Source organism: Dipodomys ordii, unplaced genomic scaffold (genome assembly GCF_000151885.1).
Source record: "Dipodomys ordii isolate 6190 unplaced genomic scaffold, Dord_2.0 Scaffold158, whole genome shotgun sequence".
NCBI classification, from domain to species: domain Eukaryota; kingdom Metazoa; phylum Chordata; class Mammalia; order Rodentia; family Heteromyidae; genus Dipodomys; species Dipodomys ordii.
In genome coordinates, this window is record NW_012267374.1 from 2,204,502 (window position 1) to 2,227,804 (window position 23,303).

At 41.3% G+C, this 23,303-nt stretch overlaps 1 protein-coding gene across 1 annotated transcript in view; it reads left to right on the forward strand.

Annotated features, from left to right (window-relative positions):
* The window catches only part of LOC105998197 (chromosome unknown open reading frame, human C6orf165), a 44,439-nt gene that overhangs the window by 7,519 nt on the left and 13,617 nt on the right, over positions 1-23,303 (forward strand). The window contains exons 4-9 of the mRNA XM_013032847.1: positions 1,537-1,695; positions 2,735-2,943; positions 10,252-10,371; positions 13,128-13,326; positions 19,134-19,274; positions 22,690-22,883. Of these exons, the coding sequence (XP_012888301.1) occupies positions 1,537-1,695; positions 2,735-2,943; positions 10,252-10,371; positions 13,128-13,326; positions 19,134-19,274; positions 22,690-22,883 (1,022 nt within the window). The remainder of the gene's footprint in view (positions 1-1,536; positions 1,696-2,734; positions 2,944-10,251; positions 10,372-13,127; positions 13,327-19,133; positions 19,275-22,689; positions 22,884-23,303) is intronic.

Below are 23,303 nucleotides of genomic sequence, written 5' to 3' on the forward strand. Positions count from 1 at the left end.
GTGAATGGTGGATACAAGGCTACAGGCTTTATGGGACAGGTGAAAGGAGTGGAGTCCATCATCTGTACATGGCATTGACTAATCTGCAGAAAACACCCACATTCCTCCTTTCAAATGAAGAATAGATGGTAATGGATTTTGTATGTGTGTGTGTGTGTGTGTGCACGCTGGTACTGGGTATTGAACTCAGGGACTTACACTCCTGCTTGGCTTTCTCCACTGAAAGCTAGCTCTCTACTACTTGAGCCATACCTCTGCTTCTAGAAGCTTTTAAATTATTTATTTATTTTGTTGGTTGTGAGGTTTGAACTCTGGGCCTGGGTGCTGTCCTTGAGCTCTTCAGCTCAAGGCTAGCACTCTACCACTTGAGCCACAGCACCACTTCTGGTTTTCTGTGGTTTATTAGAGATCAGAGTCTCACAGACTTTCCTGCTCAGGCTGGCTTTGAACCATCATCCTCAGATCTCAGCCTCCTGAGGAGCTAGGATTACAGGCATGAGCCACCAGCACCTGGCTTGTTTCTAGCTTTATGACAATTAATTGGAGATCAGAGTCTCACAGACTGGCTTTAAATCATAATCTTTGGATCTCAGCCTCCTGAGTAGGCAAGATTATAGGTGTGAGCCACGGGTGCCTGGCTCATAATGTTTTATCTTTTTTTGTTTTAAAAGCATTAATTTATCTACTCAAAGCCTTAATTAGAAAGTTTATTTTCAGGTCTGGAGACAGTTTCCAGTGGTAGAGAGCCTACCTAGAAAGTTTGTTTTAATACTTATTGCCACAAGACTGCTGATGGGTCATTACTGGAAATGTTTGTGAGACTGTGCAGTTGCACAGTAGAATGCTAGCCTTGAGGAAGAAACCACGGAACAGTGCCCAGGACCGAGTTCAAGCCCCAGTACTGGCACACATAAAAAGGACACGAGAGGGGCTGGGAAGGTGGCTCAGTGGTAGAGTGTTTGCCTTGCATGCATGAGGCCCTGGGTTCATTTCCTCAGTACCACATAAGCAGAAAAAGCCGGAAGTGATGCTGTGGCTCAAGTGGTAAGAGTGCTAGCCTTCAGTTGAAGAGCCCAGGGACAGCGCCTAGCCCCAGGGTTCAAGTCCCACCACCACTAACAACAAAAAAAAGGACATGAGGGAAAGAAAGGGTGAGCAGATGCAGTCATTATATTCATTATACATTATGTAAAAATTGAACTGCATAACTTGAGGGTAAGGATGGGAGGGGGAGAATAGGGGAGAAGGATGGAAGGGGTGACATTGATCAAGATGCATTGCACTCATAACCTAACGTATAGAATTGTGGCCTCTTTGTACAATCACTTAATAATTAATTATAAAAACATCACCATGAAGCAATGGCACTTTTAATAGGATAAATTTTGCTATGTATTCTGTAATCAGGTATCATCAATGTAAAAGATTGCTTAGATTACATAAGAGAGAAAAGTCTTTCCACTAAAGGAAAGAACCTTGTAAGTGGTGATAGATCTAGGTCATTATTTGTTTTTCCCGTGTCATGGTCTGTTCCAGCTGCCCTCCAGAGCGTTTTTCCTCAGGCTGAGCTAGGAACATTTCTAACTCTTAGTCGGAAGGACAAGGAACGCCAACTGGTGGAACTCACCTTGATTGTGACTGGAATCCGCTTATTTAACCGGGACTGTGGGAAAGGAGGAGAAGGCATTGACAACTGTAAGTGTATCATTGGATGGACACTCCCCATTTCATGAAGAAAACAATACACAACACGCCCTAGTGTTCTCAGTGGGGATGTTGGCAGTTTGTGTGTGGGGGGGGGTCCTGATTTTAAACATGGGACCTGGGTCCTGTCCCGAGCTTTTTTTTTTTTTTTTTTGCTTAAGGCTAGTGCTCTACCACTTGAACCACAGCTCCACGTCCAGATTTTTTTGGGTGGGGGAGGGAGTTGGGTTGATTATTTGGTGATGCGTCTCACAGGCTTTCTTGCCCAGGCAGGAAACTCGATCCTCAGATCTCATTCCCCTGAGTAGCTAGGGTAACAGGCTTAGCCACTGGTGCCTAGCAAGGTTTGTAGTTTTGATGGTTCCTTAGGAATCATCATTTTTATTTTGATGAGGAAAGAGTTGAAATTATCAAGACCATGAAGCTAGAGTGGGAAAGGTACCACAGGGCCTGGTCTCCCCGGCCCAGAGGAGATTGACATTTACTGCAAGTCAACCAAAAGAAGAAAAGTCAGCAACTGGAATAAAGGTGACCCTGGAAAGAAAGTGGTACGAAAGGTCCCACAGCAGATATTTGCAAACCTATACATTTAGGAACGTGTTATAGGTTTTATGCATATTACATTCTCTTTGTGTGTATATGTGTATGCGTGTGTGCGCATGCACATATGCATGTGCATGTATGTGTGTGCTAGTACTGGAGTTTGAACTCGGGGCCTTGTACTCTTGACTTTTTCCCTCAAGGCTGGCACTCTACCACCTCAACTCTCCCTCCCCCAGAAACCCTGCTTTTTTCTTTCCTCTGTCTTCAATACTAGGGTTTGAACTCAGGGCCAGTGCTTGCTAGGCAGGTACATTGTCACTGAACCACGCCCCTGGACCTGTTTTGTTTTTGTGGGTTGGGATTAAACCAGAGCTTTGTACGTGTTAGACAAGCACTCTTAGCTGCATCTGCAGCCCTTTCTGGGCTTTTTCTCCTTAATTCTTTCTTGATTTCATCACTTCTGTCTTCTTATATCCTTTATAAACAGTGCCAGAGATTCTCCGTGAAGCAATCCCTGCCACCACTCACCACATTGACTGCCAGCTTCAGATTGCCCAGGACCTTGCATATAGATACACAGCTATCCTGGAGAAAATCACAAAGAACCCACTCTTAATTAAAGAGTTTCAGCCACTTCTGTTAAAGGAAGCACTATACAATGTTCGACAATATGAGATTTTCCTTCAGATTATTTTGGTGAGTTAATTTCATACGATCTGGTCTTTTCTATATAACCTAATATCTTTGAAGCAGAAAACTAATTCAGGAGACAACGTCAGAAGCTGCTTAGTTTATGTTGTATTGATAGAACTAAGAACTAAAATAGGAAGGGGCTGGGAAGGTGGCTCAGTGGTAGAGCGCTTGCCTTGCATGCATGAGGCCCTGGGTTCAATTCCCCAGCACCACATAAGCAAAAAGAAAAAAAATGCTGGAAGTGGTGCTGTGGCTCAAGTGGTAGAGCGCTAGCCTTGAGCTGAAGAGCTGAGAGACAGCACACAGGCCCAGAGTTCAGGCCCCACGACTGGACCTCCCCCCAAAAAAAGAATTAAAATAGGAATGGAGAAGTTGGATTTTGATTTTGAGGGTAGAAGTTGATTTCATAGTTGATTTTCTTTGGAACAAGCTGTCATTAACTGATGGTATGAGTATATATGAGAATAATTGTGGTGTTTGTTTTCATTTGAAGCAGCTAATATTATTTTTTGGGGGGGTCCGATTGTGGAGCCTGAACTCTGGGCCTGAGCACTGTCCCTCAGCTCTTCAGCTCAAGGCTAGCGCTCTACCACTTGAGCCACAGCACCACTTCTGGCTTTTTTTCTTTTTGCTTATGTGGTGCTGAGGAATCCAACCCAGGGCCTCATGCATGCAAGGCAAGCGCTCTACCACTGAGCCACCTTCCCAGCCCGCCAATTTTATTTTATAGAATGTTGACACTCAGATGACTTTTGTATAATTATTTGCCCTTATTGTAAAAACTTAATAGAAAAGATTGTTACAGCCATGCCTCAGTGGCTCAAATACCTGTAATCCTAGCGGAGGCTAAGATCTAAGAATCAAGGTTTGAAGCCAGCCCAGGTAGACAAATCTGAGAAACTCTTATCTCCAACTAACCAGGAAAAGGCTGGAAAAGGAGGTGTGGCTCAGGTAGTAGAGCACCAGCCTTGAGGAAAGAAGCCAACAAGTGTTCAAGACCCTGAGTTCAAATCTTGATACCTGTGCATGCATCTGATTGTTACAGCCGATGTTTTTAGGTCTAATTAACAAGTCAAACTACATTAAAACTTTTAAAAAACAGCAGTGCCCTTTCTTTGAGATGAAGAGCTACACAGAATTCTAAAACTAACTAGGAGCAGTGGTACATGTTACGTCAGAATGAGGATGGTCTTATGACCATGTTGGACAACTTCAGGTCAGAGAATTCTTCATGGCCAACTCTAAGATGGAAAGGCGGAGAAAGTAGTTTCTATAACTTCATCATGGGAAGAGAAATTCTCATGTCTATGGTCTGCCTGAGGGAATTATGAGCTAGGAATCATATGGACAAAACCTCTATATGCTGTCATCATTTACCCTTACATTGCCTCAGCTCTCCAATAATGGTGAGATTCGGTCACCAGAACTGTCCTTTGTATAAGCGAATACTGATTTCTTCAGAGATGTCTTCTGGCCTCTTTTACTTAACTTGCTTTTCTTTGTTTTTGGTGGACTTGAGTTTGAACTGGGGACCTCCCACTTGCTAGGCAGGTTTTCCCCATGACCCATACCTCTGGCTTTCTTTTTCTTCTGAAGTGTTTTAATTAATTTTATGTATTCTTGTTATTGTAGAGGTGATATTCAGAGGGGTTACAGTTATATGTCAGGTAATGGGTACTTTTTGGACAATGTCACCCCTTCCCTTGCTCTCTCCCAGTTAGCCTTTTTTTTCCTCTGGTTATTTCTGAGATAGAGGTGGGTTTTTTTTGTTTTTTGTTGTTTTTTTTTTTTTATTATTGTTGGTCATGGGGCCTGAACTCTGGGCCTGGGCACTATCCTTCAGAACTTCAGCCCAAGACTAGTGCTCTACCTCTTGAGCCACAGTGTCACTTCCAGCTTTTTCTGCTTATGTGGTGCTGAGGAATCAAACCCAGGGCCTCATGTATATAGGGCAAGCACTCTAAGCCACCCTCCCAGACCCTAGAGTCTTACCTTTTGCCCTGGTGCAATTCTCCTATTCAGACTTCCTTCTGTAGCTGGAATAATATTTTGTGATGCCACACCCAGCTTTTTCAGATTTTTTTGTACATTTTTTATTGTAAAAATACTGTACAGATGGGGCTGGGAAGGTGGCTCAGTGGTAGAGCGCTTGCCTTGCATGCCTGAGGCCCTGGGTTCGATTCCTCAGCACCACATAGGCAAAAAGAAAAAAGCTGGAAGTGGCGCTGTGGCTCAAGTGGTAGAGCGCTAGCCTTGAGCTGAAGAGCTGAGGGACAGGGCCCAGGCCCAGAGTTCAGGCCCCATGACCAGCCCCAAAAAAAAAAAAATACTGTACAGAGGGGTTACAGTTACATGAGCAAGATAATGAGTACATTTTCTATCGAGCATTGTTGCCTCCTCCTTTGTTTTTCCCCTACCATCCCTTCCCTCCCACCTCCACAACTTTTTTTTTTCTTGATAGCCATCATATCAAGTAGGTAGGTTACAAGCATGAGCCACTGTGCCCAGCTTAACTTACATCTTAATGAGTTGCTACTACTTTTCAATGTACTTGATCTGCCTTTTCTCTTTACCTCGCTGTAGAGAATAAAGAGATAAGCATCCCAATGCCTTCATTGCAACAAACCATGGGTTGTGTTCACTGACCTCCTACCTGATTACCTTTGGAAGAGAGGACTGGAAATCAGTTACTCAAATCAGATCATCCTGTTGGCAAACTGCCCCTTGACATTGACTTTAGCCTCATAACCCATCAGATACTAAAAGGATTTTAGAATCATTTTGTCTTGAGGCATGGAAACTCCTATTCATGTTTGTTATCTGCATTTGGAGGACATATTATAAGCAAGAACCTAGGGAAGCTGTTACATACACTGTAGGGATGTAGCAGAGGATTCCATCCCATTAGAGAGAGAGTCTCTAGCCTCCAGTCGTGGATCATATTCAGTTAGCTGACAGTATTAAATTCTTGTTGGAGTTCCACCTCTCACCACTACAGGGAGCCCATGCTGTCAGCGGATGGCAGGGGCTTTACTCCTGTTTTTCACTTAACTCTGTCCTAAAGGCAGTTGCTCAACTTCCCTGTGCCTTGGCTTCCATATATGCAAGATGATCTGTATTAATTTGTGTTACCATGACAAAATACCTCATATAAACAATTTAAAGGAGGAAGGATTTATCTGGGTTCATTGTTGCTTGACCCATTTTCTTGGGCAGAGCATCATTCATGGCAATAGGAGCGTGTGGCAGGCAAGGTTCTTCACCTCATGGGGGACAGGACATAGGGAGAGAGGCAGAGACAGAGGAAAAGAGAGGCAGAAATTAAGAGAGAAAAAGAAGGGAGTGAAAGAAGAGGGAGGGAGGAAGGAAAGCAGGGAAGGAAAGAGGGGAGAAGGAAGAAAAAAAGGAAGAGAACAGGCAAGTGAGTAGCCATAACAAGACACAGACATGACCTACTTCTTCCAGAAAGGCCCACTTCCAGAAGTGAAAGTAACATCAAGACCCCAACACGAACCTGTTGGGGACAGATACCATTTTCAGCCCATAACATGGTGTCTACTATGTGGATAAGGTAGAACAGTGTCCGGCACATAGGCAGAACCCAATAAATTGATGATGTGGATGCCAATGTCCTTGTCTATAACCATGATCACCATCATTGTCAGGCCTTAGCAGAGCAGCTCTCACTCCATTTTGTGAGGGAACAAGCGGAAGGAATGTTATTTCCCCCGTGCTCACATTATTAAACAGGCATCTGTCTTAGTGTTCTTCCCTGCGATTTTATCCTAACTGTAGTAGGATCGGATTGAAATCTCTTCACTTTCTCTCTGCTGCTTACAGGCTTCCTTTCACTTGTTATAACTAGATATGGTTGATCTTTATAGAATGAGTATTAGTATACCTAATATTAGCTAGAAAATACCTATTTATATTTAGCTGAGACTTCTTATCTTTTTTTAAAAAAAGTATTTCATTGTAAAGAAGCTGTACAGAGGGGTTACAGATACATGAGTAAGGTAATGAGAACATATCTTGTCAAACATGTTTTTCTCCTATCCGCTTTGTTTTTCTCCTATCATCCCTTTGAGACTTCTTATCTTGAAGTCTATGAATATACTTTTAAGTCACATTATTTGAAGAGATATTGGTAAAAAAAATTTTTGAAGCAATGAGTTTGACTTTAAAGATTGTCTCTTGCCAAAGTTAAATTGTTTATATAAACATTTAAAAACCCAATTGTAGCTTGGGTGAAGTAGTTGTTTTACTTTGTCCTGATCAGGATTTTACCTAAAAAGAAAAGGGAGCAAGGATCACATCAGTTCTGTCCTCTGTCTTGCTGAGAGAAGAGAATTCCTTCCAGCAGAAAATAGTACTGCAGTTGTGGCTTAGAGGTAGAAGCTCCTATCTAGCAAGTATGAAGACCACAGTTCAAAACTCCAATGTTGTACCCCCTAAATTTTAAAAAACCATACATCAAGATTTTTCTAGAGCCCCACACTTTCCAGTGTCTCCAAGGTCTATTCACAGATGAGGCAATACAAGGCACTTTGATTTTTCCTGAGAAGTAAAACTTCAGGTGAATATGTTTGATTTGTGTGTGTGTGTGTGTGTGTGTGTGTGTGTGTGCTGGTCCTGGGGCTTGAACTCGGGGTCTGAGTGCTGTCACTAAGCTTTTGTACTCAAGGCTAGTGCTCTACCAGTTGATCCACAGCTCCACAAACTTTCTGCCTAGACTGGCTTTTCCTCAAATCTCAGCCTCCTGAGTCAATGGGATTACACTGACACCCAGCAAATAATATTCTTTTTCTTGCACATCTAACATTAAGTCTATCCTCATAACCCCTTTTAATGAGGACAGTGTGGCATTATTAGCTCTAGGTATCACACTGGACAGCAGATCTGTAGGCTGATTCCTCTCACAAAACCCCAGTTCCCTGTCCCCCTTCTCTTCTCTAGCTATATGCATTTTTCCAGACTTGTTGAAAATTATCCATGAAAGACAGTATGAGGAACTTATACATTTTTATAAAACAGAACAAAAGAGACAAGAAAACATGCTGGTATCGTAGATATCCCATAGACATTTGACCAGACTATGATAAAATTTTTAAGTGACAGTATTCATGGAGAACTGACATTACAACAATGAACTGCCCTTGTGAATACATCCTCTTTGGTAAGATGTAAGTAGAGTGACTATTCTAGATATTATTAGGAAAAGTTAAGAGGTCCCATGTACCTGCCCACTTCATGATGAGACCCTGCAAACCCAGCTGAGGGGCTGGGGCCCTAGACTGGCATCCATTGTAGATGATGTAAGTGTCCTGTGTTAAATGCAGCTTCTGCCTTGGGAACACAGTGCAGACTTTAGTGTTTCTTGTTGAACAATCCAAAATCTTTGAAGACATCATTGCATTGTCATATTTGATTGCTAAAACAAAACAAGTGAAGTGGGAAGATATGTTAGATGTGACAATGTTTTTTGCAACAATGAAACATGAAAAGGGAAACATTTAAATAGCATTATGGATAAATAAAGCAGAGTTCTATTTATGAGCAAAACTTTCCTTAGATGAAATATGTTAACACTGTTTGCTGTTTCTTATGAAGTAATGACTGTTTGAGTAATTAATGATTTGGAAACAATTCCTTCATAATCCATGCATTTTTGTTATTTAAAACTAGGGATACAATTATTTAAAACTGGGGATACAGTTCAGTGGTAGAGCACTTATCTACTTATGTGTGAGGTCCTGGATATGATCCACAGCACTGAAAAAAACAAACAAGTGCAGAAAAGATTGCAGAAGGGCTGGGAAGGTGGCTCAGTGGTAGAGCGCTTGCCTTGCATGCATGAGGCCATGGGTTCAATTCCTCAGCACCACATAAGCAGAAAAAGCCAGAAGTGGCGCTGTAGCTCAAGTGGTAGAGCGCTAGCCTTGAGCTGAAGAGCTGAGGGACAGCGCCCAGGTCCAGAGTTCAGGCCCCACAAAAAAAAAAAAAAAAAAAGAAAGAAAGAAAGAAAGAAAGAAAGAAAAGATTGCAGAATAGAATTAAACTGTATGTTGAAATTTTTGTCTCTTTGGGTATAGTAGTACACTTCTGTAATTCCAGCACTCCACAGGCTGAGGCGGAAGAATTATAAGTCTAGGGCAGCCTGGCCTAAATAGCAAGACCCTGTCTGAAGGGGAAAAAGAGAAAGAAAAAAGTATTACTAGTTTACACTGTACTAACAAACATTTCTGGCCCTACCTGAGGTCGTGCAGTAGAATGGGTAAGGGTTGGGCTCTGTGCTTGGAGTCAGCTTACCTTTCTGTCCTTCATCATTTTATTCTCACCTGTACTGCGCTTACTAAATGTTGTTTAGCACCTGGTAAAACAAATACTTGTTAGTATTTCAACTTTAGCATTTGGCAACTAGTTTTCACATTGTTGTATCAGAACCATAGTTTTATCAGAAATATAGTCAGTTTTATTTATTGTTGTGGTTTCTGTGTGTGTGTGTGTGTGTGTGTGTGTGTGTGTGTGTGTGTGTGTTGGCACTGGGTATTGAATGCAGAGATTTTGTTTATCTATGTTGTTCAAGGCTAGTCTTCTACCCCTTGAGCCATACCTGTCTGGCTTTTTGCTGGTTTATTGTAGATGAGTCTCTCAGATTTGTCTGCCTGGGTGGGCTTTGAACCTTCAGATCTCCGCCTCTGGAATAGATAGGTTTACAGGTGTGAGCCACCAGTGCCCGGCTACAGGTGTGTGTGTGTGTGTGTGTGTGTGTGTGTGTCTGTGTGTCTGTGTGTCTGTGTCTCTGTGTGTGTGTGTCTGTGTGTGTCTCTCTGTGTGTGTGTTGTGTGTCTGTGTGTGTGTGGTTTTGTTTTGTTTTTTGATGCTGTGACTTTAAAGTTTCTATATAATTTATTAAATCTTGGTATCAAAACCATTTTCAGTGGTACATTTTGTGAGAGTTATCAAGGTAAATGGGAAAATACTAATCACACAACTATGCAAAATGGATTCCCAGAAGTCTGTATCTCAGGAGGATAGCTAGGTTTAATATCTCAAATATACATTTGAGAAAAATTCTACCCACTATATTCCAAAGGATTCCTTGAGGCTACCAACAGTAGTGGAGCATCGTCAGTATTGCTCATGCTGTGGGTGTTGAGGGAGCCATGGAGAGTGGGCCCTGCTGTCACTGAGGCCAGAGTCACAGTGTCACTGCTACCCAGGCTGGGGGAGGGGAGCAGGTAGGGCTAAAGCACATGGACTTCTTCCACTGAGATTATGAAAACATTAATGCAACTATTTTCTTCACAGTCAGATATAATTGGTTGTGCTCAAGAAGTGGAAAAGATGATAAGGCAGTTAGGAGCCCAGATGGAACAATTAAAACTGACTGTAAAGTCAAAGACAGCTGTCCCAACCTCACAAGTCTTTGTAAGTATTTGAAATCAACTCTGACCTTTTTTTTTTTAAATGGTGCTGAGCAAGCAGGGAAAGCTCATGCTGGGCAAGTGCTCTACCATTGATATACAATCCTGCTGATGGCTTATGTCCTAGGTGCTGTCCCTGAGATAATTTTTTTTTTTTTGGTCCAGTCGTGGAGCTGAACTCTGGGCCTGGGCGCTGTCCCTCAGTTCTTCAGCTCAAGGCTAGCGCTCTACCACTTGAGCCACAGCGCCACTTCTGGCTTTTATTCTTTTTGCTTATGTGGTGCTGAGGAATCGAACCCAGGGCCTCAAGCATGCAAGGCAAGCGCTCTACCACTGAGCCACCTTCCCAGCCCCACCCTGAGATAATTTTGCTCAAGCTAACACTTTACTACCTGAGCTACAGTTCCATTTCTAGCTTTTTGGTGGTTAATTGGAGATGTGTCTCACTGACTTACCTGCATGGGCTGACTTTGAACCTTGACCCTGAATAGCTAGGATTACAGACATAAGCCATCAGCACCTGGCCTTCTGTTTCTTTTTGCAACAGGGTTCATATGGAAGCCAGACAGAACTTAAGACATAACCCAGGCTTACCTCTAACTCATGATGCTTCCGGCTCTGCCTTTTGAGCACTACTTTTCATAGCATAACTTTGATCTCCTTAAAAGCAAACTTACTTTTTAAAGTAGAATTTAGATACCCAATTTAGATATAGAATAAAGTAGAATTTTGATATAGAAAATTCCATTTCACTGACGAAGTGGTACATCTTTGCAGCTTTTGCTGCACCAAGTATTGAAGGTAAAAACACAAAATGAAATACGTGATTTTTGAAAATACTGCAGATTTTCAAATACAGTACTTTCGTAACTAAAAAGCAATATGATTCAGGTAAACGTAATCTGTGGAAAAAGAGCTCAGGAAAAATGAATTATGGATATCAGATAAGGATTGTCTTTCTCAACACCAAGCAAAATAAATTCTTTGAAATAAAATACAAGTTTATTTTCTTATAAATCAAACTTCTATCTAGAGCCTGTTGTGCAATTTCCCAAAACTTTCACTTAAGAAAGGATGAGTTTCTTTACAAAGGACAACTATACTTAGTTTTTAATGTATTTTTATTATTGTAGAGATGATGTACAGAGGAGTTACTGTTACATAAGTCAGGTAATGAGTAAATTTCTCTTTGAATCATATTACCCCTCTCTTTACTTTCTCCCAGTTTTCCCCTCCTATTTCTACCCACAAGATGTATAGTTCATTTTCCACATAGTGTCTAGTGAGTACCACTGTTGCATTTGTTCACCTTTTGTTCCACCTTTTCTGTGCTCCCCTAACCATTCCAAAGAAAAACTGACAAACAATCAAAAGGAAAGATGACACAAACAGCAACAATAACAAAATATCTCATTTCCTTTTCTTGGAGTTCATTTTGTAAAGTATTATTTTATATAATCATATGCCAATAGCTATTGAGCCTCTGTGATCCACTGCTATTAATATCTCACTGTGGTCTCACTGTGTGAATGTCTAGAGACCTGTATAATTTATTATTTCCCAGTGTATTTTTTTAGCCATCCAGTGTGTTTACTTGTAGATTGATAGGCACATTCTAGTTATCATAAATGATAGATACCATGTAACCTATAGTTTTGGGGATGTGACTTACTTTGCTTAATATAATTTTTTCTAAGTCTGTCAATTTCCTTATGAATGGTATAATATCATTCTTTCTGGTGGAAATGTACAATTCCATTGTGTATATATACTACATTTTCTCAATCCATTCATCCACTGAAACGCACCCTCCACCAGAATCAATTCTAAATGGATGAAAGACCTCAATGTAAGACCAGATACCATGAAACTATTACAAGAAGTGATAGAAGAAACACTAGGGCTCCTTGGCATGGGTCATAACTTCCTAAATAAAGATCCAGAATCACAACACATCAAAGAAAGACTGGATACAAAGGATCACATCAAACGGAAGAGTTTCTGTACGGCAAAGGACATAGCTAGCAAGATAAATAGAAAGCCCACAGAATGGCAGAAGATCTTTACCAGATATGCATCAGACAAGAGCCTCATATCTGAAATATACTTAGAGCTCAAAAAATTAAACCCCTGGGCTGGAAAGGTGGCTCAGTGGTAGAGCACTTGCCTCACATGATGAGGCCCTGGATTCGATTCCTCAGCACCACATAAGCAGAAAAAGCCAGAAGTAGCACTATGGCTCAAGTGGTAGAGCCTGCTAGCCTTGAGCTGAAGAGCTGAGGGACAGTGGTCATGCCCAGAGTTCAGGCCCCACGACCGACAAAAATAAAAATAAAAACCCTCAAAAAATCAACTACCTAATTAATAAATAGACTAAAGACTTAAAGAGAGACTTTTCAGAGGAAGAAGTAAGAATGACCAATAGACACATGAAGAAATGTTCAACATCTCTGTCCATAAAAGAAATGCAAATCAGCCGGGTGCCAGTGGCTCATGCCTGTAATCCTAGCAACTCACCAGGCTGAGATCTGAGGATCCACGGTTCAAAGCCAGCCCAGACAGGAAATCCTTGATACTCTTACTTCCAATTAACCACCAGAAAACTGAAAGTGGTGCTGTGGCTCAAGTGGTAGAGTACCAGCCTTGAGCACATAAAACCCTGGTCTAAGCCCCAGTACCTGCACATACACACAAAAAGGAATGCAATGACTTATCCATCTTTTCACACATTACATTGTGGGTTATTTTTCTCTCCCTCAGCCCATCTTCACTGCACTGGCCAGCCTTTGGACAAGCTTTCAGGATGAGACTGTTTTGATTAGTGTCCTCAGTAACCTGACCACACACCTGGAGCCATTCCTGGGCACTCATGAACTGCTTTTTCCTAACAAAGTCATGAAAGAACTTCTTAAAGATGTGACTGTGAAGACAGATGTGTACAGAATCAAAGAACACATGGGTAATGAAGGCCACCCATCACTCCTCCTCCTCTGTAGCAGTTCTCTAGGATAAACTCACTTTTTCTTTAATATTTTCATATTACAGGTTTCTGAGAAAGCACCAAGTGTCTTTCTTGATTGTAAAATACTACTGTTCATTTTTTAAAATTGTGGCAAGTACAAAGTATGTAAATTTTTTTTCCATTTTATTTTATTTTATTTTTTTGTGAACATACTGTACAGAGGGGTTACAATTACATGGGCAGGATAATGCGTACATTTCTTACCAAGCATTGCAGCCTCCTCCTTTGTTTACCCTTCACATCCCTTCCCAGCCTCCCCCCTTCCCCCTCCCCCCCACCCCACCCCCCCGCACCAACGTTGTAAAGCTCGTTTTCGAGATGACAACTTGTACTTCTGCAACAGGTCCACCTGTATCCTTAAACGACTTGTTTTTCCCCATCTCCTCCACAAGTTATACTGACATCAAATATAGTGAAAGCAGGGGTTATACTGTGGGGGAGGGACAAAAGTATGTAAATTTTAACCATCAATGACCATTCTGAATGTTATTCTTCATATTTTGCTGAACAATGATTATATGCATATATTGTAGAGTTATTAGAGGCTTTATTACTATTATTATTAGTATTATTTTGGTGGTGTTGGGATTTGAACTCAGGGCATTACGCTTGATAAGCAACTATCCTGCCACTTAAATTATACCTCCAGCCTTTTTTGCTTCAAACAGGGTATGACAGCTTCCAGTATGGGCCTCCAATTGAGATCCTTCTGTCTCTGTCTAGATGGCATAATAGGCATGAGACACCACACCCAATCCCTAGAAGTTTTATTCTTGATATGTATATAGTAGGAAAAGATATTAATCTTTGCTATAGTTCTTAGAAATAAATCCCTAGTTTTCTGGAATGCCATTGCTAAGTATTTACCTCAGATCAAGTTAAGAATTTATAAACCAATACATTTGTCCCTGTAAAATTAGTTAAGCTTATTTTAGGCCCTTCAGGAGATATGCTGATTCTTATAGATAAACTGCCTTTATTGACAAACTTTTATCCTTTCAGTCTTTTCTATCTTAAAGACAGTTCAAAATTTATGAGAAATGCCAGAGTAGAATCTGGACCTTGAGTTATTACCTAAAATTAAAGTTTTGCCAGAATATGAAATTAGATAATGTATCAATTTCCTTTTCAAATCCTATTTGGGTAAAAATAGAAAAATGTGGCAATAATTCCCTTTCTTATATATTGATATATTGAAGTGTATATAAATTGAACACTCAAAAGAATCTTGTGCTAGGTGCTACTGGCTGGGTGCCTGTAATCCTAGCTACTCAGGAGGCTGAGATCTGAGGATCGTGGTTCAAAGCCAACCCAGACAGGAAAGTCTGTGAGACTTTTATCACCAATAAACCACCAGAAAACCAGAAGTGGCATTGTGGCTCAAGTGGTAGAGTGCTCTCCTTGAGGTAAAGAGCTCAGGGATAGTACCCAGGACCAGAGTTCAAGTTAAGCCCCATGACCAAAACCAACAACAACAAAAAGTCTTGTCAGTTCAGGATTTTAATACTTATTTTACTTCCTTACTATGGCATGTGTAGAAAAAAAAAGCAAGAGCCTACCTAAAAATGTAAAGTAAAAAGGGCTGGGGATCTGGCTCAAATGATACAGTGTTTGTCTAGTAAGGGTAAGGTCCTGAGTTCAAGTCCCCAGTACTTCCAAAAATCAAGCAAATTAAAAAGGACATTTTAGGCTGGACGCTGGTGGCTCACGGCTATAATCCTAGCTACGCAGGAGGCTGAGATCTGAGGATCAGGGTTCAAAGTCAGACCAGGAAGGAAAGTCTGTGGGACTCTTATCTCCAATAAACCATTAGAAAACCAGAAGTGGGGGCTGGGAAGGTGGCTCAGTGACAGAGTGTATGCCTCCCATGCATGAAGCCCTGGGTTCGATTCCTCAGCCCAAATACACAGAAAAAGCTGGAAGTGGCGCTGTGGCTCAAGTAGTAGAGCACCAGCCTTGAGCCAAAGAAGCTCAGGGACAGCGCTCAGGCCCTGAGTTCAAGCCCCAGGACTGACATAAAAAGAAAAAAAACACCCCGAAAACCAGAAGTGGCGCTGTGGCTCAAGTGGTAGAGCACTTGCCTTGAGCTGAAGAGCACAGGGACAGTGCCCAGGCCCAGAGTTCAAGCCCCACGACCCAACAACAACAAAAAAGGATATTTTGTCCAACCAAATGTGAAATGAAACCACACATGGAAGTCATTGCATCCGTGGGCACTGAGCTCAACCCTGCTCCTAATTACCAGGGTCATTCACTCACAAGTTCTGAGATTTAGATGTGTTATCTAAATGTCCTATCCCACCGTCATCAGAACTTTGTATTTATTAGAACACTCAGGTTATTTTCTAGTGAATTTTAAGAGAGCCAGTTGTGTGTGTGTGTGTGTGTGTCTGTGTCTGTGTGTCTATGTGTACGCACACACATGCACGCACATGCACGCACATGTCAGTACCAGGGTTTGAACTCAGGGCCTGTGTTCTTTCTCATTTTGCTTGCTTGGCTGGTACTCTATCACTTGAGTCCTATCTCTACCCTAGACTTACTTGGAACCATGATCTCCAGGTCTCAGCCTACTAAGTAGCTAGGATTATAGGCATGAGCCACTGCTCTGCACAACTTCAGTGTTCTTTTGAGATAATTTAATTCACACCTGTGTAACTTATTCTTGCTAGAGGCCTTGATAATATCCAGGAAGACTTAGATGTATTTTTCCAGGTTATATATTATTTCTAGTTGTAGCCATAAAGTTATTTGTAGGTCTACTATTTGTATTTAGAATCAGGCACAGAAATGTAAGTGGAACTGTAAAACTGAAGAATCTTGGGGGAATAATGTTTTCTTAATATATTGTTTATATAAAACATGGTCAATTTCATACCAAATAAGTAAACTAATAGGTATGAGAAAGAGTTTTAAAATATAATGAGCAAAATAATATGCTACCTGAATAAAAGTCAAGTTAGTAAGATATTTCTTTGACTCCTGTTTAGGACATTCTCTACTGTTTTTGAGATTCAGTGTCCTAACGTATAAGCATTTTGTCATCTACTATTTTGTTAAGAACTCTACCAACTGGAAGGAGTTCCTCCGGAGGAAGGTCTGGGCCAGCAGGAAAACTACATGCCCTGGCACATGTGTGTTGGTCAGCCCTCAGTCATTGCTTTTCTCATTGCTCCTCTCCTTTGTGTCCATTCTGGAGCAAAGTTCTACTTCCCAGGGTTTTTTTTTTTCTATTTTTTTCTTTTTTGCCTGACCTCAGGGACTGAGCACTGTCCTTGAGCTTTTTTTGCTCAAGGTTAGCATTCTACCACTTGAGCCACAGCACCACTTCCAGCTTTTTCTGTTTTTGTGGTACTGAGGAATTGAACCCAGGGCTTCATACATGCTAGGCAAGCACTCTACCACTAAGCCACATTCCCAGCCCCTACTTCCTTGTTTCCCCCAGCAAGTTATGTTGACCTTGGAAAGTCACTGGGGTCTTACTAATTTTTTGCCCAAGCTGGTCTTGAACCTTTATCTTCCTGATCTCTGCCTCCCAAGTATCTGGGATTACAGACATGAATTAACATGCCTGGCCCTCATTTGTATTTCTTTGTATTAACAGTCTCACCAGAAATATGTTTTTTTAAATGATTACTATCTTTAAGTAATTATGTTATTTATATCTGTACGTAGTTAAAGTTATTATTAACTTTAAATAGTTACCCAATGACGTGTTATCTTACATCTTGGTCATTACCCCTTTCATCCTTCTTTCCCATCCTTCCTAACCCTACCCTTCCTAAGGCATTATACTATTTGAATTCTTGCTTGAAAATAACCGTGTCAGTTAATGCATCTATGTACACTGGCATGGAGTCCTGAAGTATTTACTGGTATACTTATAAATTAGTGCTAGCTTTCACATAGGAGAGAAGACATTTGTCCTTTGTCTCTTTGGGCCTGACATCACTTAACATGATTTGTTTTCTAAGTCCATTCATTTCTTTACAAACGATGCAGTATCATTCTTTTAATAGATGAGTAAAATTCTGTTGTGTATATAGACTATATTTTCTTGATCCATTCACCCATTGAGGGGCACCTGGGCTGATTTCATGCCTTGGCTATGGTGAATAGTGCCATAGTGAACATGGTTATGCTGGGGTTTACTGTATCCTGATTCTGGATAAACACCTAAGAGTGTTTATTGCTAGAGCATAGGGTAGTTAGTTCTGTTGTTGTTTTTAGGAATTCCTGTACTGCTTCCCACCAACAATGTATTAGAATACTTTTCCTCCTACATCTATGCCAGCATCTGTTATTTTTTTTAATCTTTATTTTTTTTCAGTCCTAGACCTTGAACTTGGCCTGGGCACTATCCCCAAGCTCCTTTTGTTCAAGGCCACAACACCACTCCAGCTTTTTCTGTGGTTAATTGGAGATTAGAGTCTCCTGGACTGTCCTTCACAGGCTGGTTTCCAACCATCATCCTCAGATCGAAGGCTCCTGAATAGCTAGGATTATAGGCATGAGCCACAGGCAGCTGGCTCAAGCATCTGTTTTTGTTTGTGTTCTTGATGATGGATGTTCCAGCTGAGGTGAGATGGACTCTCAATGTTGTTTTGATTTACATTTCCTTTATGGACAAAGTCGTTGAGGATTTCTTCTTGTGTGTATTAGCCTTTGTACTTCTTCTTCTGAAAAGGCCCTTTTTAGCTCATTTACCCATTTATTAATCAGGTTGTTGATTGTTTGAGGGTTTCGTTTCTTAAGCTTTTTGTATATTCTAGATACTAGGCTATTGTCTGGCATATGGCTGGTAAAGATCTTCTCACATTCTATATGCTATCTATTTAGCTTTTTAATAGCTTGTCTTTTGCTATGCAGAAACTTCTGAGTTTGATGCAGTCCCATTTATCAGTTCTTTGATTTGCTGAGCCCCTGGAGCTTTACTCAGAAAGTTCTTGCCTGTGCTTGAGAAGCTGTACTGGTCTTACATCCAAGTCTTTGATCCATTTTGAATTGATATTCAAGGTGACAAATAGGGATCTGGTTCATTTTTCCACACATGGCATAATGTTATAGAGGCTTTTTGGTTTATCAAATATGTTTTTGGTTTATCAAATAGTAGATAGATATATGTCCTCTCAAATATTAGATGGGTGTAGGTCTATGGATTTATTTTGTTCCATTGGTTTTGGGGCCTGTTTTGTACTATTACCAACCTGTTTTCATTATTATAGTGCTTGTAGTAAGAGCTTGAAGTCTGGAAGTGTTATACTTTTAGCACTACTTTTTCTGCCCAGGATTTCTTTTGTGATTCATGGCCTTTTATAGTTCCTTTTGTGCTGGTACTGAGGTTTAAACTCAGTATGATCACTGTCCCTGAGCTTTTTTGCTCAAAGCTTTTATCACTTGAGGCACAGCTCCACTACTGGCACATGTGCGTGTGTGCGTGCAAGCATGTGTGCATGCGTATGTGTGTGTGCGTGTGTGTGTAATTAGAGATAAGTCTCAAGGACTTTCCTGTCTGGACTAGCTTCAAACCGTAACCCTCCGATCTAAGCCTCCTGAGTAACTAGGACTACAGGTAGGAGCCTGGTGCCCATCTAAAAATCTGGTTTTTGTATCAAGGTTCTGCCAAATACAAAAAGTACAAAACAATAAAAAGCTGAAAGCTAATGTTTGTAATAAACTACTGGTGACTGGTTTTGGAAGTTTAATCTTTCCAATGAATGCAAGTTTTCCTACTCACATTTTAGAGGAAAGAGTATCTTCGGTGGACATCAGAAAACTGGAATGGCTTTTTCCAGAAACCACAGCAAATTTTGATAAATTGTTAATTCAGTATCGTGGATTTTGTGGATACACATTTGCTACAACAGATGGTCTTCTCCTTCCAGGTATGTTACTGAAAATAATGCTGGTCCTCCTCTGTGCCAAGCATTTATTGTAACTCACTGGTTGATGCTTTATAGCTTCCTGGGGTTGGATAGTTAGGTGCAAAAGATGCTAGCTGTAGTATCTCCATGTTGGAAGTGTGGACAATACAACTTGGTTACCTTCACATGATTTCAAGTGATAAGTGATAGCATGTGTGGACAACTTCAGGGTCCCTTATCTGTAATGCTTGGGACAAGGTAGGTTTCAGATATTAGGGTACGTTGAGTTCTGGAATGTTTGCATAAGACATATGCTGGGGATGGGGCTCTAATCTTAACAGAATTCATTTATGTTTCATGTACATTGGATACACAGAGCCCAAAAACATACCGTATTTTTAATGCACTGCATTTTGACCAGGACCCATCACACAAGGTCTGGTGTAGACTTTTCTACTTATGACATCGTCATGTAGGCACTCAGAAAATTCCCAATTTGGGTTACCTTACAATTCAGAGTAGGGATGCTCAGCCTGTGTTTCAAAACATGAATCTATTATAAAACATGTGCCAGTGGCTCATGCCTGTAATCTTTGCCGCCTGCCCAGTTCTGGCATCAAAGTCCTCAAAGCACTCCACCTCCAGAAAAAAAATGCTCAACTGGTTACATTGGAGATAAAAGCCTCACCAACTTTGCTGCCTTGACTGCGATCCTCAGAGCTCAGTCTCTTAAGTAACTAGGATTACAGGTGGGAGCCACTGGTGCCCAGCCCTGTTCACCATGTTTCTAAGAGGAAAAGACAGAGGAAAGTAGAAAGACGGGGCTGGGAAGGTTGCTCAGTGGTAGAGCGCTTGCCTTGCATGCCTGAGGCTCTGGGTTCGATTCCTCAGCACCACATAAGCAAAAAGAAAAAAGCCAGAAGTGGCGCTGTGGCTCAAGTGGTAGAACGCTAGCCTTGAGCTGAAGAGCTGAGGGACAGCGCCTAGGCCCAGAGTTCAGGCCCCATGACGGGACCCAAAAAAATAAAAAAAGAACGTAGACTTGCCAGGCTTCATGAGGTCTTCAGACTCTCCTCTGAAGAAGCTAATCCTGTCTATTTTATTTCTGTTTGCTGTATCCTTTTTACTACATGGCTTTCTGGGTGTCAGCAGCTGCACAACCCCATGGGGATTTTGTAGGACTTCCCTCCTGCTGCTCGGCAGGCAGAGCGCACAGCTTACATCCTCAGGTGGCACTGTGGCTTGCCCACAGTCACTGTGCTTCAGTCACTTCACCGCCTACCACTCTTGTCCTGATTCCTTCTGCTCCAGCCACATTGTCCTTGCTGTTCAGGAGCCACTGCACCTGCGATTCCCTTGGGGGAAAGCTCTCCCCCAAGTCGCTCATGTTCTGTGCTGTCACCTTATCCAACCTTCCCTAGTTACCCAGTTTAAAACATCAGTCTCCCGTTCTTCCTTTTGCTATGTGTTTAGTTTGCCTTATTTAATACTTACTTTTTCTCTGTAGCCCTGATAAGTCTTTGGCCTGTAACATATTTGTGATTTGGTGACAGCAAAGCCTTTGTGTTTTTCTGTATTGTTAGTGCCAAGAACAGGATCAGTAAACTATTTGCTAAATAATGAAAGAATAAATACATTGAATAGTATTGTTTCTTAAATAATATGCATAAACTGTGGACATTTAATAGCGTACTCTATCTTTTTACAATGGGGAATATTTTATAACATGCTAAGTTGCATTTTGGAAAAGATGTCCCACTTTTGTAGTTTTTACTAGAGTTTTTTAGTAAGTAGTTTAAGTAGATTGGGAAAAAAATCTTCCAAATGAATAAGTGGCTTTCTTTTTCTTTTTTCTTGGTCAGTCATGGGCCTTGAACTCTGGGCCTCTGGGCATCATACCTAAGCTCTTCAGCTCAAGCCAAGTGCTCTACCATTTGAGCAACAGTGCCACTTCCAGTTTTCTGGTAGTTAATTGGAGATAGGAGTCTCACACACTTTCCTGACTGGGCTGGCTTTGAACTGTGATCCTCATGTCTCAGCCTCCTGAGTAGATAGGATTACAGGCGTGAGTCACTGGTGCCTGGCTGAATAAATGGCTTTTCAAAAAGGGTCTTTAACATCTTTTATTTGGAGAATGGGGAGGGTTTTTTTGTTTTTCTTTTTTTTTTTTGTCAGTGGTAGAGCTTGAACTCTGGGCCTGGGGCTGTCCTTCAGCTCTTCAGCTCAAAGCTAGTGCTCTACCACTTGAGCCACAGCACCACTTTGGTTTTGTGAGTGGTTTATTGGAGATAAGAGTCTCGCAGGCTTTCCTTCCTGGGCTGGCTTTGAACCACCATCCAGAGATCTCAGCCTCCTGAGTACTAGGATTACAGGTGTGAGCCACCAGCACCCAGCTGAATGGGGAATATTTTTATAAAACTAAAAAAATCTAAGCCAGGCATGGTGGCTCATGACTGTAATCCTAGCTACTTAGGTGGTAGATATAGTAGGATTATAATTTGAGATCAGACTGGGCAAAAAAGTTTGTGATACCCCAACTCAATAGAAAAAGCTGGATTGGTAGCCCAGGCTTGCCATCCAAGCTGTAGCAGGAAGTACAGTTAGAAGACTGTAGCCCAGGCCAGTTAGAGCAAAAGCAAGATGTTCACACAGGGTGCTGATAGCTCAGGCCTGTAATCCTAGCTACTCAGGAGGCTGAGATCTGAGGATAGCAGTTCAAAGCCAGCCTGGGCAGGAAAGTCCGTGAGACTCTTATCTCCAATAAACCACCAGAAAACCAGAAGTGGCACTGTGGCTCAAATGGTAGAGTACTAGCCTTGAGCTGAAGAGCTGAGGGACAGCGCCTGGGCCCAGAGTTCAAGCCCCATAACTAAAAACAACAACAAAAAAGCAAGATGCTCTCTCAGAAATAACCAGAGTGGAAAAAAAAGGATGGAGGTGTGGCTCAAGTGGCACCTGTGTAACGAGTGTGAAACCCTGAATTCAAATTCCAGTACTACCAAAATATAATAAAAATCTAAAAATATAATTAATTTAATATAACCTTCAAACCTACCATTTAATAATAGATATAGATATATAACTAGAAACTGATATGTTAGCAAAATAAAAATATAATTGATGTATTGAAAGCAGAGTATGTGCACTGGGATATAGCTTAGTGATAAAGCACTTGCCTAGCATGACCAAGGCTCTATATGTGAGCCCATCTAGAAACACACACACAAACACACATGTACCTACACACACACACACACACACACTCCTTAAACAACAAATACCCTAAGCCAGGAGTGTAAAGGAATGGTTCTGTGGGTTGTGATAAACAGAATCACATACTTGGGCTGGGTGGGATGCTCTACCACCAAAATTAGTGGTGGTAGTAGTAGTTAGTAGTAATACTGTCTCATACCTAATTCAATTGTTGTTCCTTCAGGAAACCCAGCAATTGGAATTTTAAAATACAAAGATAACTATTACACTTTCAATACCAAAGAGGCTGCATGCTTATTTGCAGACAATCCTGAAAACTTTATTAATTTAATTAAAGAAAAGGCCAAGAAGAATGCAGAGTTAATCCAGCTACTGGAACTTCACCAGCAGTTTGAAACCCTCATTCCATATTCACAGGTAAGCAAGCTCAATGCTTTTTAAGAGTATATCACATTTAAAAGTGTAGTTTGTTCAAAAGTTATATTCTAAAACCAGGCATTGGTGGCTCACACCTGCAATCCTAGCTACTCAGAACTAAGTTCAGAGCATAATGTTTTGTTTTGTTTTGTTTTTTTTGGGTCCGGTCGTGCGCCTTAACTCTGGGCTCAGCTCTTCAGCTCAAGGCTAGCGCTCTATGACTTGAGCCACAGCACCACTTCCGGCTTTTTTCTTTTTGCTTATGTGGTGCTGAGGAATCGAACCCAGGGCCTCATGCATGCAAGGCAAGCGCTCTACCACTGAGCCACCTTCCCAGCCCCGAGAGCATAATGTTTTGAAGCCGGCATTGGTCAGAACATCCATGCAACTCTTATCTCCAATTAACCACAGAGTGAAGGT